Here is a 17,265-nt window from a genome sequence, read left to right on the forward strand (position 1 = left end):
ACTCTTAAACATAATATTTAGAGTTTAATTACTGACAGGACACTTTCTGAAGTCTGAATCATCCTGAGTTATGCAATTCATGGAAAATTGATTCTGCTGTAAACATTTGAGAAGCAACAATGGACTCCTTTATGCAGGAATAAACTTAATACTCTGACAACTACATAAAAATGTGCTATTACAATGTTTATTTTGTGTTATAAGTATAGTTTTAAAATCAAATTTAGGATTATATTCACCATTTTAACACCGAAATGCCATTTTATATACTGCTTTCGAACACAAAATGTGCTCAATTTTTGTACTGAAATCTTGATCTTTTATTCGCCATAAATATGTGGCTCTAGTTATGTAGTACAGTTTTACAGTACAGGTTGTTCTTTATGAGTGCCCCTTTATCAGTTTCATCTAATCACCCATCCTCATAGTTGCAATTAGCCAAAAGTGGAAGAAAAGTGACAACACCATCAAGTTGAGGCAGCAGTGAAAACATTCCTCCCAAATATTCGGAATCCTCTCGGGTAAGGCCTGTTCTTTTTCGAAATTAGAATATCTGTGGGGTTCTGCAGAGCTCCTATGTAGCTGAATGAAGAGTGCTGTCACCCTTATCGTGAGCTGTCCAGGGTTTGATCCCTGGTGCGAGCTCCTAAATTTCAGTTTTGAACCACTGTCATGAGGGGAAATTGGGGGAACTACTGGAAAGGATTAGTACCAGCTTCTGGACTCAAAAACCAGAAAACACCAGTTACGGGTCTATGCACATGCCACCCAATGAAAAAGCTGCTTGGCAGGCCCTGACCCTCAGAGGGCTGTTGCACCATGGTGCTTAGTTTGGTTTAGGTTAGTAGGGTTCTGCAAAATGGGAGACATTTTTAAGTTAACAAAGAGCATTCAAAATAAACCTTCAACAACGTGTAAGGGAGATTTCATAACAGTGGTGCATTCTGGAAATTAGACTTTGTTTACTGCAATAATTCTTATTTATTGAATTTATTATAGTAGTTTGCATAATATAAATGAGCAAATACCCAAACATGAAAGCTAAATGTACAAATATACATGACATGTGTCACTTGAGGATTTCACCAATCAGATCAGGGTTTTGTGGCTTGTCATGGAACATTGCTGTTGATTGATTCATATCCAAATGTTACTTGTGTGTAAAACCTAAATATAACTGTATTTGAAAGCTGGAGAATAAATAGAGCAGGGAATGCAGAATAGCAGTAAATACTTGTCTTGCCAGTTCATTCATTTTGTATTTATACTTCAACTTTGCTAGGCTAACTAATAAAGGATATGCAGTGGTAAAATTGGCAAAGTGTCACAAGTATATACACTGCCTTCCAAAAATTAACACACAATGCAAATTTTCAAAAGCATATGTGAATTTGAGTGGCTGAAAATCGCTTCGGATGTAGATGTCAGGTTTTATGTGTAGCTTCCTTTTTGTAAGTAGAGAGTGGATCATCTGTACCTAGGTGCTTAATCTGTGCTCTTGAAATAGCATAAAAGCGAGGATTTCGTGCAAGAATCATCACACTTTTGTTGACGACGCCAGCATTCTGAAGGGTTTGAGGTGCATTTAAAAGACGAAGTGTTTATAATTTTTGTAGGACTATTTTTTGATAATACAGTATTCATGTTTCTATGGCTGAAAGAAGTGAAATAACAGATAGTGAGTGTTGGCATGCTGTCGGACGCATTGAAGCAGGACAGTCAATCAAAGATGTCGCTATTTTCTTTGGTGTTGATCATTCGGTAGTTTCTCGATTATGGAAACAATTCCAAACAAGTCAAACAGTTGTCCGGAGACCTGTGTCCGGGTGTCCAAGGATTACCGCACCCTCTGATGATCAATATATTGGTATAGTAGCCAAGTTGAATCGACAAGTGACCTCTACAACTGTTACATCCATGGTTGCAGCGGCACTTGGTAAGACAATATCTGCCAGTACTGTGCACTGAAGGCTCCACATGTAGGGATTGTACGCTCGAGTACCACGTGTTTGTGTTATACTAACCGTCCAAGCCAGAGGGGCAAAATTAAAGTTGTGTCATCAACATGTCAATTGGACTGTCTCAGATTGGTGCAACGTTCTGTTCACAGACAAGTCCAGATTTTCCCTGGAATCAGATAAGCGTGTAAAGGTCTGGGGAGAACGAGGCACATGCAATCAAGCCAAGAACATCATCGAACATCATGCATTCAGAGGTGGCAGCATCATGGTGTGGGTTGGAATTTCAAAGCGATATCGCACCAACCTGCACATCTTTAATGGCAGTTCTGTAATGGCTGTGCGGTATCGGGATGAAGTCCTAGATCCCATTGTGAGACTCTACGCTGCAGCAGTTGGTCCTGATTTCCTCTTTATGGACGATAATGCCCGTCCCCATCCTGCCAACATTGTTGACGAGTACCTGGAAAGTGAGGGCATTTCTCGTATGCAGGGGCCGGCATATTCCCCCGACCTTAATCCCAATTAAAGCCTTTGGTATGCCCTGGGAGCATGCTGTCTCTGCACATTTACCTCCTCCAGCCAGTCTCGGAGAGTTGGGAACTGCCCTAATGGAGGAATGGCCATTGCTCGCATCTGCGATGGTTGATCACCTCATTGAAAGCATGGAAAATCATTGTAAAGTTTGTGTGAAGGTCCGGGGTGGTCACATACGATATTACTGTAAGTTTTGTTTGGTTTGTTTGCCTTTAAACATCATTATATTATTGACCCAAATATGACGTCGTCATATAACTTACGAAAAGTGTTTTTTTTTTTTTACATCTTTGTACACAATTCTTGTTTTCTTTAATGCATAAATACATTTGCTATCTTCATGTGCAATTTTGTGTTAATCGAAACTTTACTTTTCCATTTTTTGTTGATTTTACCATCGCATGCTTAACTTTTGGAAACGTGTTTAGATTTGATTAATCTTTCCTAATTGAGGTTCTCTGTGTTTTTGCAGATCCAGACATTACTAAGGGAGATGGAGTGTATTCCCGGTACTTTAGCGGTTTGAATGGAGGACCAGGGATGTACACCTTCGAGATCATGGTGACAGATAATGGAAACACTGCTTACACCTGGCAGAATCCAGACAGAAGACGGAGATTAACAAGATCACTTCCTGAGGAAACAGGTTAGATTTTTTTACATGCATTTATGTTTGTATAAATCCTGTAAATATTTTTATATAATAATTAGAGCATTTGCAAGTCCAAAGATAATGTATGTCATTAGTCATTGTTAACAAAATTCATTATGTAATAGCTTCTTTAAGTTGCATTATTATATTTTACACTGTGACAACCAAAATTCCTATGTTTCTACTCTTGATATAAAAATTTGAAAAGAGCATTAGATCTTCTTAAATGTAATCAATAACATCTAGGGATGAGCTGATATAAATTTTAGCTGATACCAATAAAGTACTGATAAAAAAATATTACCGATGCTGATATACCACTGATTCGATATAAAATTCCAAATGGTCCTTGAAGAGTGTGAATAGTTCATTGACCTCCTTAATAAATGCATGTTACCAGCAGTGGCGTAGCGTTATAGTACGCCCGTACGCCCGGCATTCCCAGATTTAAAATTTCAAAAATACTTAAATGCTGTGATTATAAAGTAAAACGTGACTAATTTCATATATGTTTGACCTTCATGGCATTATAATAGCTATTTTTCGCGATCCGCTTGCAATGCTCCACTCTCAACACTCGTTCTAGTATCTTTTTTCAATGCCTTTCCTGGCCGGAAGCCGGGCAGGTTCGGCGTAAAGGACTCTATATTCCTTGCTGCCTTTCTGGAGGGAAAGCTTCGATTTCTACAGCACGGGCGTAAATGCTCTCTCGTACGCCAGCGTATGAAGCAGAGAGGTCTACCGTGATTGGTTCATGTGACCCTTCCTGCCTTCTGAAGCAGACGACAGTGGTAGAATTCCTACCCGGTTCTTCGCTCTTCACGCTCATGCAACTCGTGCTATGTGATGCTACAATATGCAATATTGACTGACGTAAGTTTACCAATCTCAAATATACTGCTTCTTAATGGCCACTGCATTATATAATTTATCGCACGAACAGCGATGTGCATTAGAAACTAAAAGATCAACACAGTTTTTGTCAAATAAGTTGGTGAAGTCCTTGTGGTAGAAATTCATCCTGTGGCTGCTCTACCACTTAACCTGCAAAACTATTATTTTTTATTGTATTTTTTCGTTATTATCTAACTACTTAATATTGTGTCAATAGAAATGTATAGCATTCATTTGAAAACTCTTAACATCGAATGGTCTCTGGACAAAATTATTTTAAAATGTTTATCAGCATTCTGAAGATGTAATAAACAGTGGTCTGAATTACTAATCAGCACTGTTACATCAGTAGAGTGTACGATATTTGGATCATCCACTCTGCTTTTCACAGTGCGCCAAGACGACAGAGGTGCCTGGTTCGAATCCCGGCGTGAGCACGGGTGTTCTTTGTGAGTGTCCCTTCTTCAATATCATCACTCATATTCATATTCGCGATTAACATAAAGTGGTAGAAAAGCGAAGTAAAATAAACCAAATCAATCAGTAGTTGGATCATCCACAACAATGACGTCTACTGTTGTGCAGAGGCGCTTGTGATTCAGGTAGATTTTTTAATGACTTGCTTCATGCAGAAAGGTATAAAAAGAGGCATAAAACACCAGAGTTCAAAACATTTGTGGCATAGTGAGGCATCTAATTTTCTAGCTAAAATATGCATGGATGATGTTTTATTGAAAACCCAGCTGACTTCAGGCAAATAAACAATACCTGTGGCGACTAATACTATAAGTAAATTATTAAGCAAGAAAGGGCCGACCCTTCCTTCGGACTTGGCATTCCCACCCGAAATGTTCATGCTACGCCACTGGTTACCAGATTACTGCGGTACAATAGAAGCTGCATATTTAGACATTTACTTTTTTAAAAGAGTAGGGCATGGAGATTATAACAAAATGGCAGAATTTTAAGCTTATTATATATATTGGATGGTAAAAACTGATACAAACTGATATACCTATATCGGAGGAAACCGACTAACGATTAATTTGTCTCATCCTTTAAAACATGGTTTTGTGCTTGTAAAACAGAAAAGATCACTACAATGGAACCGTGGTTTTCATTTTCTCAAGGCACCAAGAAATGTTAAATGTTGGAAAATTAAAGTACAGGTAAATTTTGCTCTATTGGAACCATGAGGATTAACTATATGAAAGTCCATATGATGTCCCCTCTTCCCACATTAAATGTAACTATAGCCCAATATCAGGACAATGTACAATTGTAATTATCTTCAGTGTGTCATGTTTAAATGAATTACAGTAAGGTGCTAATGCAATCCTTTCTTTTTCTACAGGTGTTTCATATTGCTGTGGAAGTGTCATCAAGCCCAAAAGTGTAGAACCACTGGTTCCTTTCCAGCGAATTCTGCCTGCCTTCTCAGTCATGGTAGAGTCATTCCCTGCTGGAGGGAATCTACCCCCAAGCAAGATTGGCGACCTGAAAGCAGAGATGCTGCCTGCTCATCTCAAAGTTCGCTTCACTTGGACATCTCCAGGAGCTGATGGTGATGTGGGAACAGGTAATTATCCTTTCAGAGATGAAAATAAATACATTGGACTCTCTTTAATTCAAACTCCAAGGGGACACGAAAACAATTTGAATTAACAAAAACATGCATTATAGTAGAAAATCAATGGAACAAAACTACTGCACTAAAGTATAAACAAAAAATAATGAACATACAGTGAAACTTGCCACAAAAATTGCCGTATTTTGTGTGTGGTCCTATACTGCAAGCCCAAAACAATTCCTCTCATAATAGTTATTAAGCTACCAGTAAATGGAGAGCTGCGGTGGTCTAATTGGTAGGGTGTCTGACTTCCACATGGAAGACCCAGGTTTGACTCCCAGGGTGGGTGTTTTAAGGTCGGAATTTTTCCGATCTTGTCCCTGCATAAACTGACTCTGGGGCTCACCCAACCTCAAAATGAAGGGGTACCTGGGGTTAAAGGTGGCTGGAGCATGGTGCTGATCACACTAAAATAGCAGAGATCCAAAATAGCAGAGATCAAGAATGTGTGGGGCCCTACCCCCACATACCCTAAAATGTACCTTCATGTCTCAGTGTTATATGGATGGAGTGGTCGTGCGGTCTAAGGCACTGTGCTTTTGACTCAGACTGCGGGATGGCATGGGTTGTCGCTGGGTTTTCGGCCTGTGTATAGGACTGGTGGCAACCGACCATCGTGAGGAAATTGGGGAGCTACGAGTGAGTCTCGGAACTCTCCTATAATGGCTGAGGGTTCGACGTGCTAACCCCACGTCACCCCATTACTGGTTGAAGATCTCCACACCTCTAGGTAAGATTGTGGGAGGGAGACTGGCAGTCGGGAGATAGGCCAAGGTCCTTCGAGGTCTGTCGAGCCACAGGTTATTTTTTATTTTATTTTACCAGTAAATGGAAAACACTTAAGTAAGTACACTGTATAACACACAAAATCACATTCACATATATGTTAATTTTTGCATAGTGTGGATGAAACAAGACATTAATGACATTTGATTGAGATTCAATGAACCAAGCTTCAAACATTGGGAACAATGTACCCTGACTAATCACACTGACAACTGAGGGAAAATAAGAAGACTTTCACAAATCATTGGCTAGTGGGGGTTCAAAGATGAACATATGCCCACAGAATGAGTGGGCAATCCCTACAGCTGTCTCTGAATAGTTGCCTTCGAATTATCCAAATGAAAGGTTCCAAAATTCGAATTATATACAAATTTTTAACATTGGTTTGAATAGGAATTTCAAGGGGAATAAACTTCTTTTCAAATTACAAAATAATTTGAATTATACTGAAAAAGAGTCCATTGTAACTAAATGTGTGAAAGCAACATTTACTCTGCTTCAAAAAAAATTACTTGTCCTTACCAATCATAATTACATATAAATTTCACTTCAATATATACATGCTTTTAACTATTCAGGAACATAATTATGGATAAGACTGCACTTAATTTCCCCCCCCCCCCTGATTATCATAAAATACTAACAGGAATTACACATGTGAATACATTTATTTCTAGAATTATGGGAATATTTTTAATAATATATTGTGTATCTGTAGGCTGGTCTTGCTTAAGCTGTCTGTACATGATTCAATTGTCATTGAAACAGAGCATTCATCACCCAACAAAGCTGACAATTGACATCCTTATTGAAAATCTTGAAAGGTCTAATACAGCAGCATGTTCTCCCACGTTATCTGGTTTACCGCCAGTAAACCAACTTTTTCATGTACAAATTGGCGGAAAATTTGAAGTTATCAGACTTCTATGTTTGGTTTACTTGCATGCCTGCATTGGTGTTCTATTTATGTTACATCTAATTAATACATACAGTAAATAAGAATTGTTGTGGCAAACCAGGTCAAATTTTCAATAATTGGTCTAATATTACACATGTACAGAGAAAAATTTGACAACAATTTCACATTTTACTGAAAGCAATGATGAGTGAACTGCGACAAAGGAATATCAGCAACATGAAAGAAGTGTGTTTTAGAAATACCAGTATATATTATTCATGGTGGTACAATTGCAATTAAATAAATATAGACAAGAATGCTCCACCACTACTTCTTCCCTTTCTCACAAGTCACAACCACTTGTTTACATTTTCGCATCACTTTTCTTCACCACAGAATAGAAATAAATAACATTTTGTACCTTGATGTTTCTTTTCAATAATAATTTTCAATAGTGTGTGCTCTGATTAGTTTACAGTCTGTCATGAAAGGTTTTATTTAGAGGTATTCCTAATTAGAAATTCTTGGATGTTAACCATGAATTCGAAGAGAACAATGGCATGTGCTCTGACATCACATCTTTAAAGTGTGGAATACAATGTGTTGTTTTATGTTTCATTTGATCTTGTACAGACAGCTTTTGTAATGAAAATAGGTTTCTTATTCACTACACCAAAGCAAGAAATGTAATTCAGTAAACATTATTTACTTTTAAGTCCTGTCTTTCTATTTTCTATTTTCCTAAAAATCAGTTCTTTTTTAAATTTAAAAGTGCATATGCCACCAGAGAACAAGTGCTGTAAGCTTTTCTCTATTTGTGTTCTGCAAGTAGAGATGCATGAAAAAAAATGATGAAGAATCAATGCTTCTGGTTGTGCAATATTTTCTAGGGTATAACAAACTTGAACCAAACATCTTGAATCGTATTTTTTCAAAAAGGCTTATGTCATGACATGCAATAATAAATTAAATGTGGGCTTCATAATTAATGACTTTTTAAAATTAATTCCCTATGACTTTCAGTCTAAAAACATGATTCATTTTTCTTTATTACATGTATAGTGTAGCATATTGAAATCATTGGTGGCTCGTGGTGATCCAAAGTGGAGGGTTGCGAAGATGAGGATGAGTGATATGATGAAATTGATGAATGGACACTCACAAAATCCATGCCTAGGCCGGGATTCGAATACGGGATCCCTGGCGTCGTAGCACGATGTGCTAACCACTCCGCCACGGGGGTCAGCACAAATTTGCTATAATAGTAATGCGAGTTTAAATGATGAATTTTGTATAACAGCCAACGTGATAAGAAATTGATACGTTTGTGTTTACCGAATATCATGTTTTACAGGTTTTAAATTAATAATTATTTAACAGTAATGTGAAGAAGATGAAAGAAGCAATAGAATTGTAACAGATTTAGTCGTTTAAAAGAGGGGAAATTCAGAAGAAGGAATATTAATTTTTACACAACTTGATAAGTACAATGACGAAAATTTACGTGCATTGATCGTGAAAATTTCTAGTAACAAGTTACACAGAAAATGTCTCATGTCCAACATGACTAATTGATATGTGAAATAGGGCACCAAAATAAATATCTCACTGGAAAGGTGATATCTGCATCACCAGAAGCTCTAAAGTAAAAACTTCAAACTTACCAGAAATCTTCAGACATGCTTGTAACTGAAATTCATCCTTCTGTCCCTCAACGTGAAATTTGCGAGTGAACTCACGACCTCCCTTCTTTGACACTTGTTCTAGATTCAAATTCGGACTAGATTTTTTATGCTTATTTTTTCATCCAGACTTCTGGTAGAAAAACTTCGCACCAACAATTTCTCCACACTGTTCATCGCGACAAATGCACAACTACAGCACACAACTACCGAAAAAGCTTCACTTTTCCATCGAAAATGAAGAGTCGTTTTATTGCTTCAGGGTTGCCAGACAATTTTGCCAAATTTTAAGAAAATTGTAGTTTACAGGTTCCTGTAGCGGCTCTCGGTGAGTTTAGATGACGAGTTTCTAATTTATTTAACATCCGCCTTGAAAAGAAATTGGAGAACTTTGTCACATTATCAGAATTTTTTTTTAAACTTGCTAATCAAAACATGTATTTAAATCTACATAATGTACTCCACATCATTGTAATCCAAATGTACTTTTCACTAAAGTTTCTAATTTATTTAACATCCACCTTGAAAAGAAATTGGAGAACTTTGTCACATTATCAGAATTTTTTTTTAAACGTGCTAATCAAAACATGTATTTAAATCTACATAATGTACTCCACATCATTGTAATCCAAATGTACTTTTCACTAAACTCAGAAAAAATACAATGCATATGTACGATAATTTTGCATGTAACAAGAAGCTATAGCCAACTTACTTCCGTGGCTAGCATACCGCATTACAAAGCCAGGGCTCCTGGGTTCAAATCCCGGCATGGGTATGTGTGTTCTTTGTGAGTGCCCCTCCATCAATTTCATTATACCATCACTCATCCTCATCGTCGTGATTACCGAAAAGTAGCAGAAAGCGCAGAGTCTGTACTTTTTCAGTTAGCGACATTTTCTTTCCTCGTTGGAAATTGCGTTATTTATTGCTCTACTCTTATGTCATAAATGAATAAGATTATGGAATACAGAATAATTTTTTTCAATGGTTGGTAATTTTCTTTCTTATGTTAACTTCATTGCTTCTGGCAACTCTTCATTGTTTATCGTTCTCCGGAGAGAGGGCCAGTTTTGCCTAGGGGGTGGGTTTCGGATGACAAACCCTCCATACTCCCAGCCACAGATCCCGCGCGTGTTATTCCCTCAGTTCCCTCGCCTCTTACCTCTTGCGACCGTGCCAGAGAATGCTCTACGTCTCATAAAGTGGGAGGACGGCACCCCACCAGATTTCTCTCGAAGTTCTGCATTCCCCCGCACGGTGGCGTGCAAACTTTGCAATTGTCGCGGAAGACTGAATACAGAACCGACTAACCAACGATCTATAAGCAATGGAATATTTGCAATTCAGACAATGTAAAAGCTAACATATAAATGTTAATGTAATGTTTGTTCACTTGCGGTTGCACGCGGCAGTGCGGTGTCCGTATCGTCCTTATGACCGCCTGCCCCTGATTGAAATAGACATTTTGATATCTTTGAGTAACAGTTTCAACTGCAACCTGTTCTTACCCTTAATTTGTGCAGCCAACACCTTGACAATTTTTTTGCATGAAATAAATTTTGAAGCTTTCCTGGTGGCAAATCCGGAAATCACCTGGTTCATATCCTGAGAAAACCTCTTCATCAATTTTTTCCGTGTTTTACCGGTGATATTAGGTGAATGCTGTCATGGCTACAAATGTTTCTTCCCACTTTCATGTTCTCTTTCTTTAGTCAATTCCACACCTTCCCCACCAAGAAAAAATTGCTGGAATAAAAAAGCAGTGTGTTAATTAAAATACATAAATTTTATAATTTAATTGTAGACAAATTTTTCCAGTACCAATTCTGATCATTTTGTTCCAGTTTGTTCAAATTTTTCTCATTTTGAACCAATTCCAGTGTTAAAGCCTAAGAACAAAATTGAACTTCCAGATTGTTCCCAGATATGAATCGTTAAGCATCTCTTAAAGATTAAATTGCCCACAAGGATTGTAATATCACAAAATTGGGGGGGGGGGGGAGGGTCAGACACAAAAATCCTTCATGAAGTAGAAATTACCAGCTATAAATTGACCGTGTAAGATGTTAACTGTGTTAAGAAAAGGTATTTTTGTATCTAATTTTTTTCTATTTCTTTTAACTTTTCAGTGGACTATTATGATGTTCGTTATGCACAAGACATGGGCACCATAATCAACGACTTCACAAATGCTCAACGTTGGGAATACAACTTTCCGTTCCCTCTGGCAGCTGGTTCTGAAACCACATTCACCATCGACTTGACAAATGATCCACGTTTGTTGGATATCCCGCTGTTCTTTGCAATACGACCATATGACAACAATGTTATCCCAGGAGAAGTTTCAAATGTGGTGCAAGTGTTGGTTCCCTCACCCCCTCCAACTACAACGGAAAGCAGTACGGCTCTGGAATCATCATCCTCTGTATCAACGGAACCCTTGCTGGTTCCTGGAATAGTATCTTCTGGTGCTGACTTTGAACTGGAAATTATTTTACCCATTGTGATTGGTGTGGTGGTGCTTGCTATTTGCCTCGGTGTGTACTTCTATGTTTTTGTTCATCGGCGTAAGAAGCCAGCGAAAGAGCAGCCTACACCTCCTCCATCAACGACAGGACCAACCACAACTGTAACCCCAACCAACTATGTACAAAGTCCTCCTCGAATAACAAACGGTGAAGTCAACCATATCAACCATACACCATCTGGCGAAAATGGAGGTTTATCTCCGGTACATCAACAGTCCATTGAGTATGACCCACAAGATTCGAAAGAACACTTATTTCAGTATCCTGAGAAGCGATACAGTCTTCAAGACAGTCCTATTAGTAATGGTGGAATGCACATACCTAATGGTATGCTCACTGTCAGTATGATCAGCAATGGAAGAATACTGAGCCCTTACCAGTCCTGGACAGCGAGCCAGTTGTTACATGAACACGAGAAGCGACACAGCCCTTATGGAATGCAGCCAGGCTCCTATTATGGACCAGCAGCTTATGAGAATGAAATGAATCAAAACAATGCTCCGCCAATACCTCCACCACCAAGCAACAATGCCCTTTACGGTACAAATAATTACAGAAACCAAATCAACAATGCCCAGCATCCAATATACGGAAGACATCCATCCCAAAATGGACACATTATTTCTCATCCGAGCATGTACGATGGAGGGACACCCGTTCACAGTAGTCCGCAAACTGGATCATTCATGTCACTCAACTCGGAACAGAATCAACCTGCTAGGGTAAGGATGAGTCCAGGGGACTATGAACCTTGTGTGGAAGAAGAGAATCCCCACAAACCTCTCGTGGGAAATGGTGTCAAGGTGCCTCCGCCAACACTCCCCAAGCCAGTGCTTAACAATAAACCTGGATTAGTACCTTTCAATCCAAGCCTTCAAGGTTCTCTGACCTCTGTCAACAGTGATAAGAAAAAGAGAAATATAACACAGGTGTAGCAGTAAATAAGATTAAGGCACTCACATTACCAAAAAACAAAATACCAAAAAATTGATACCGTCGGTATATAAACTCCCTTAAACTCATACAGAAGCATGAACCATTTTTGTACAATCCCACAATATAGAGTATTATCTAGTACCAAAAGAATCGATAGGTACCTTCACAACAATGTGGATCTATATTTGCAATTTTTTAAGAAGTGTATATGGATGGTGTTCCATAAAATTAACTCATGGAATGCAACAGTCTTATGCTTATAATGTAATTGAGTGTATTCGTTTACATATAATATTATTGTGGGAGTGCTTGGAGAATATTGTGATGTGCCAAACCGGAGAACCAAAATGAAGCATCGTGATACAGTGTCACAACCAAATAACAGGTCATGCAGTTTGTCTAGTCACAGTGTATTGAAAATAATGTAGGTAAGAATTTGCCTAGGAGACTTGCTTTTTAAAATTGCATTTCAAAGGGAAGACATATTTCAACATCCAAAAACTGTTCGAAGTTCAGTGTATGGGTGATTCGTACATATAGGAATGATCTTGGACAGATATATCTGATGAAGAAAGTGATTTCCTAATGTGAGGTTTATATCAGGAAATATGTGGACTGATCCTTTTGCTAAAAGCAGTATGTGTTCAGAAGTGAAAGCTTTCCTGAAAGCTATTAGTGAACTGAATCTCGACTTTTTTAAAACATAACACTAAATTCACATTTTAAACAGAAAAAAAAAGATAGCTGCAAATAACAAAGCTCAAGTGTCACAAATGTTATTTCAGCTTCTAGACTGACATGTATTGTTCACTTATTTTAATACAACAGAAATTTGTAATCATTTGGATCATACTAGTGTGTATAAATGTGTATGTTTTTGTAATATAAAAAGTTTTTGTGAGGATCTCAGTCAATGTAAATTTGTATTTTGTAAAATTGTAATTCACTCACATTCAAAGATTAATGTATGTAAAATGTATCTACAATGCATGATTGTGATGTAATTAAAAGAAAATATAGCACATGTTCATGTTTGTCACTTTTTTTTTAATGAACTCATAGAAGACATCGTCATTGTTGTTGGAATAAGCTAGATACTGCTTGTATGATATTGTTGTATTTTTGTACAGTTACCAATAAACTCAGTTTTATATGAATGGACTATGACACTTGGTGTTTTCCTTAATATACAAATTTTTAGATTTCTGAATTAAGATGTGGTAACCAATAATTTTGTCAGAACACAGTGCACTTACATCCATATGGTCAACTTTAAAAACTGTAAAATTTTAAAGAAAAGAATAGTGACAACACCAGTGATGGCTCCTGGTCGGGTTATATTCCATCGACAAGGAATGTGAGTAAAGATGACAAATACCTAATTTATTTAACAACCAACATGATAAGAAATTGTCAGATTAGTTTTTATCGAATGTAACATTTTACATCTTAGTACCTATTATTTAATTGTAATACAAAGATCATGAAAGATGGAAGAATACAATTCAGAGGTAAAGGAATACAGAAGGGAGGTTGTCAGACAACTTTGCCACATTATCTGTAACTTCTATTGGTGAGCCCAACTTAAGAGTTCAGTATGGGGCTTATGGGGACAGTGTTGCCGCATGGTGCGCAGTGGAAGAAGGCTCCGGCGTGCATCGAACTTCTGCTGTAGTACACGCCGCAACAATAGTTAGTGATTAACGGAACGGGTACTGTTCAATACAAGAATGCAAATCCTATCGCCATGATTTGATGGGAAGCTGTTCTTTCATGCGGCTGTGGTACAGAGTAATGACGGTCCATGGAGGGAGATTTGCAAATAACTGTTCCCGAATATACTTCTCATACGTCTTGCTGTCCATTTCATCGTGTACGTTGGCCGTGTTTTTTCCCTTTAAGTCCACTTTTTGCACAGAAAGGCTAATCGGGACTGGACCTACAGTTTAAACTGGGATCCGAACCACTATATGCCTCCAAAGGGTATCAAACCAGGACGTTACCACTGTGCCATCGGGGAGGCCTGTTTCACATTTATCGGCACACTGTCTTGTTTGAGACAAAACCGTGTTCATTACCGGCATGCATCAAAGCAAATCTCTCCCCCCGACCTGTAAGTGCTCGCAAACAACTCGTAAGACCGCACAGAAAGTCTTGTGTCTTTATTGTTTTGTCCCTCCATTCGTTTTGCACAGCAGCAGCTCGACAGTCATAGGCGGGTCTAGATTATTTTTTTCTGGGACGTGCACAGAATTTGCTGTAAGCATTACGTAATATTGGAAATATAATGTGCAGATTTGCAACTTATTCGACACATCAAAGAGTGCCCTTATATCAATGTTGTGCCCATCGTTTTCGAAGGGGGAGGGGGGTATTACGTATTCTTTTTAGTAGCTGGTCCTCATATGCCATCTTCTCCTGCTGTTGACCCTCTTCTTTTAGGAATACTTATCCAAGGAGGAGTTATGACTAGCATATACGCCCATTGGACACGTCACGTCATTCACATCAATATAATTGCAAGGGTTCGTTCTAGGTGTAATTTGTGGTCAGATGAACTAATCGGAACTGAGCCTTCAATGTATAATTCATCCTAGAATGTACCTCAGCCAGGAAACTGAATCCAGGGTTCTTTGATTATAAGGGGATAGCACTAGCAGAATTTCCGTCGTCGCATTATAATCAAGTGATCCAGGGTTCGATACCTGCTGGAGGCACATAGTACTTCGTATCTCACATAAACTGTAGATCCAGTCCCAACTAACCTATCTGCGCATAAAATTGGACTTAAAACTCAATCAATCAATTATTAGTAGAGGTATGAAATAAAAGAAGTTCTATTGTATTTTTACTCATATGAAGGATAATTACAGAAAGGAGACTGACATTCTTTTAACTATCTAGGAAAAAATGGCTCGATCATTTTTTTTTATCTTTTAATATAACGCTCTCAATACTTTTCATAATACTTAGTCATCATTTTGGGAGGGGCAAGTGAACCTCCTCCCGAAAAATCCGGCAATGTATTATATACAATGTGCCTGGGAAGTTTCGCCGCACATCGCCTCGTATTAAAGTTATATTCGAAGTCGTTGGATTTTGCGTACCTCTTGACGTTTTTTCTGCTCGTTTGGTGTTGCAAGAGGACCTTTAATCGCTTCGCTATTAATTTTGTAAACAGTTTTGAACGAAATTCCAGTCGTTTCAGCATTTTCGCTTGCAGTCCAACTAACACTTTTACCGGGATTTTTCTGCTTGAAGTATATTTATATTTATTACAATTTGTCTCTCTTTACTTGTAAGACTCTAACTAACTAACTAACTCTCTAGCCTTCTTAAACCCGAAGGTTCATGGCTGCAGCAACACAGGCCTTCCATCTTTCCCTATCTTGAGCAAGTTCTATATACTTTTTTCCATCCCTACCGATTTCCCTTAGGTCCATCTCAACGTTGTCCCTCCATCTTCGTCTTGGCCTTCCTATAGGTCTCTTACCATCAGGTTTCCCAACAAGAATCCTGTAAACTCCTCTTTCCTCTCCCATTCGTGCCACATGGCCTGCCCACCTAAGTCTTCTTGATTTAATTATCCTAATAATATCTGGACATGAATACAAATTATGTAGTTCTAAATTATGTAACCTTCTCCACTCACCTGTCTCCTCATCCCTTTTAGGTCCAAAGATTTTCCGAAGGATCTTATTTTCAGATACTCTCAATTTATGTTCCTCTTTCAATGTAAGGGACCAAGTTTCACATCCATATAATACTACAGGCAAAATTACTGTTTTGTATATTTTAACTTTTAGTTTCTTAGATATTAAATGAGAAGACAAACGTTTATGAAGAGAGAAGTAACATGCATTTCCTGAATGAAGTCTACTTTTTATTTCCTCTTTAATATAATTTTCATTTGTTAATATTACTCCTAAGTATTTGAATTTGGAAACTGATTCAAACGAGTTGTTATCAATAATTAGATTTTGATTATTACCTAACACTTGGTTTCGGCCTGTAAGCATATATTTAGTTTTCTCTTTGTTATCTTCCAAACCTATCTCTTTAGCAGTTTTGAAAAATATTTTAGCATTATTTTTAATTGTATTCATATCATCCCCCAGTAAGTCTACATCATCTGCATATGCTAACAACTGGGTCACACCATTTAATTTTAGTCCTTCTTTAGTTTCTTTTACCTAGGGTTACCAGACGTCCGGTTTTCCCCGGACATGTCCTACATTTAAGCCTTTTGTCCGGCGTCCGGGAGGAATTTGAAAAATATCATAAATGTCCTACATTTTGAGCATCACATAATATTAATTAGGAAATTACGTGTTTCAGTTGAACAAAGATAAATCATGTAAGTTACAAGTCTATGGACTATGCTCCCAAATTCAATAGTGAAATTTATTTTGATTCAGTCATTGCCTGAAAGGAAAATAAAAGTTTCTGCTAGAAGAGCAACGAAGGCAATTAATGAACAAAGTTTTTTGGCGAAATTCTGATGTTACTGTTCAGTTCTTTAGTGGAATTTCTTGTCTTGGGGTTTATACTGGAAAAAAGTGTTTCCCATTCCTATTCAATATTTTTATTGTAGAGCAAGGGGTATAGAGAACAAATTTATTGAACTAAAAACTACCGAAGATGAAACTTCTGGAACCATTTCAAATTACAGTAATTGCTGAATATCTGTTTGCCATTACAGGCCAAATGCAAATGTTGAGAGAGTGCTTTCATTACCATCAGCACAACGGACTGATTACA

General features: G+C 37.8%; 1 protein-coding gene across 2 annotated transcripts in view; it reads left to right on the forward strand.

The window, feature by feature from the left end:
* Positions 1-13,665, forward strand: part of LOC145988822 (calcium-activated chloride channel regulator 2-like) — a 153,415-nt gene extending 139,750 nt beyond the window's left edge. For both annotated transcript variants that reach the window (XM_083124033.1, XM_083124032.1), the window contains 3 exons: positions 2,968-3,141; positions 5,396-5,620; positions 11,170-13,665. In XM_083124033.1, the coding sequence (XP_082980159.1) occupies positions 2,968-3,141; positions 5,396-5,620; positions 11,170-12,503 (1,733 nt within the window). In that variant the 3' untranslated portion in view covers positions 12,504-13,665. The remainder of the gene's footprint in view (positions 1-2,967; positions 3,142-5,395; positions 5,621-11,169) is intronic.
* Positions 13,666-17,265: the final 3,600 nt, after the last annotated feature.

The sequence above is a fragment of the Lepisma saccharinum genome, chromosome 6 (genome assembly GCF_977018435.1).
Source record: "Lepisma saccharinum chromosome 6, izLepSacc3.1, whole genome shotgun sequence".
In the NCBI taxonomy this organism is placed as follows: Eukaryota; Metazoa; Arthropoda; class Insecta; order Zygentoma; family Lepismatidae; genus Lepisma; species Lepisma saccharinum.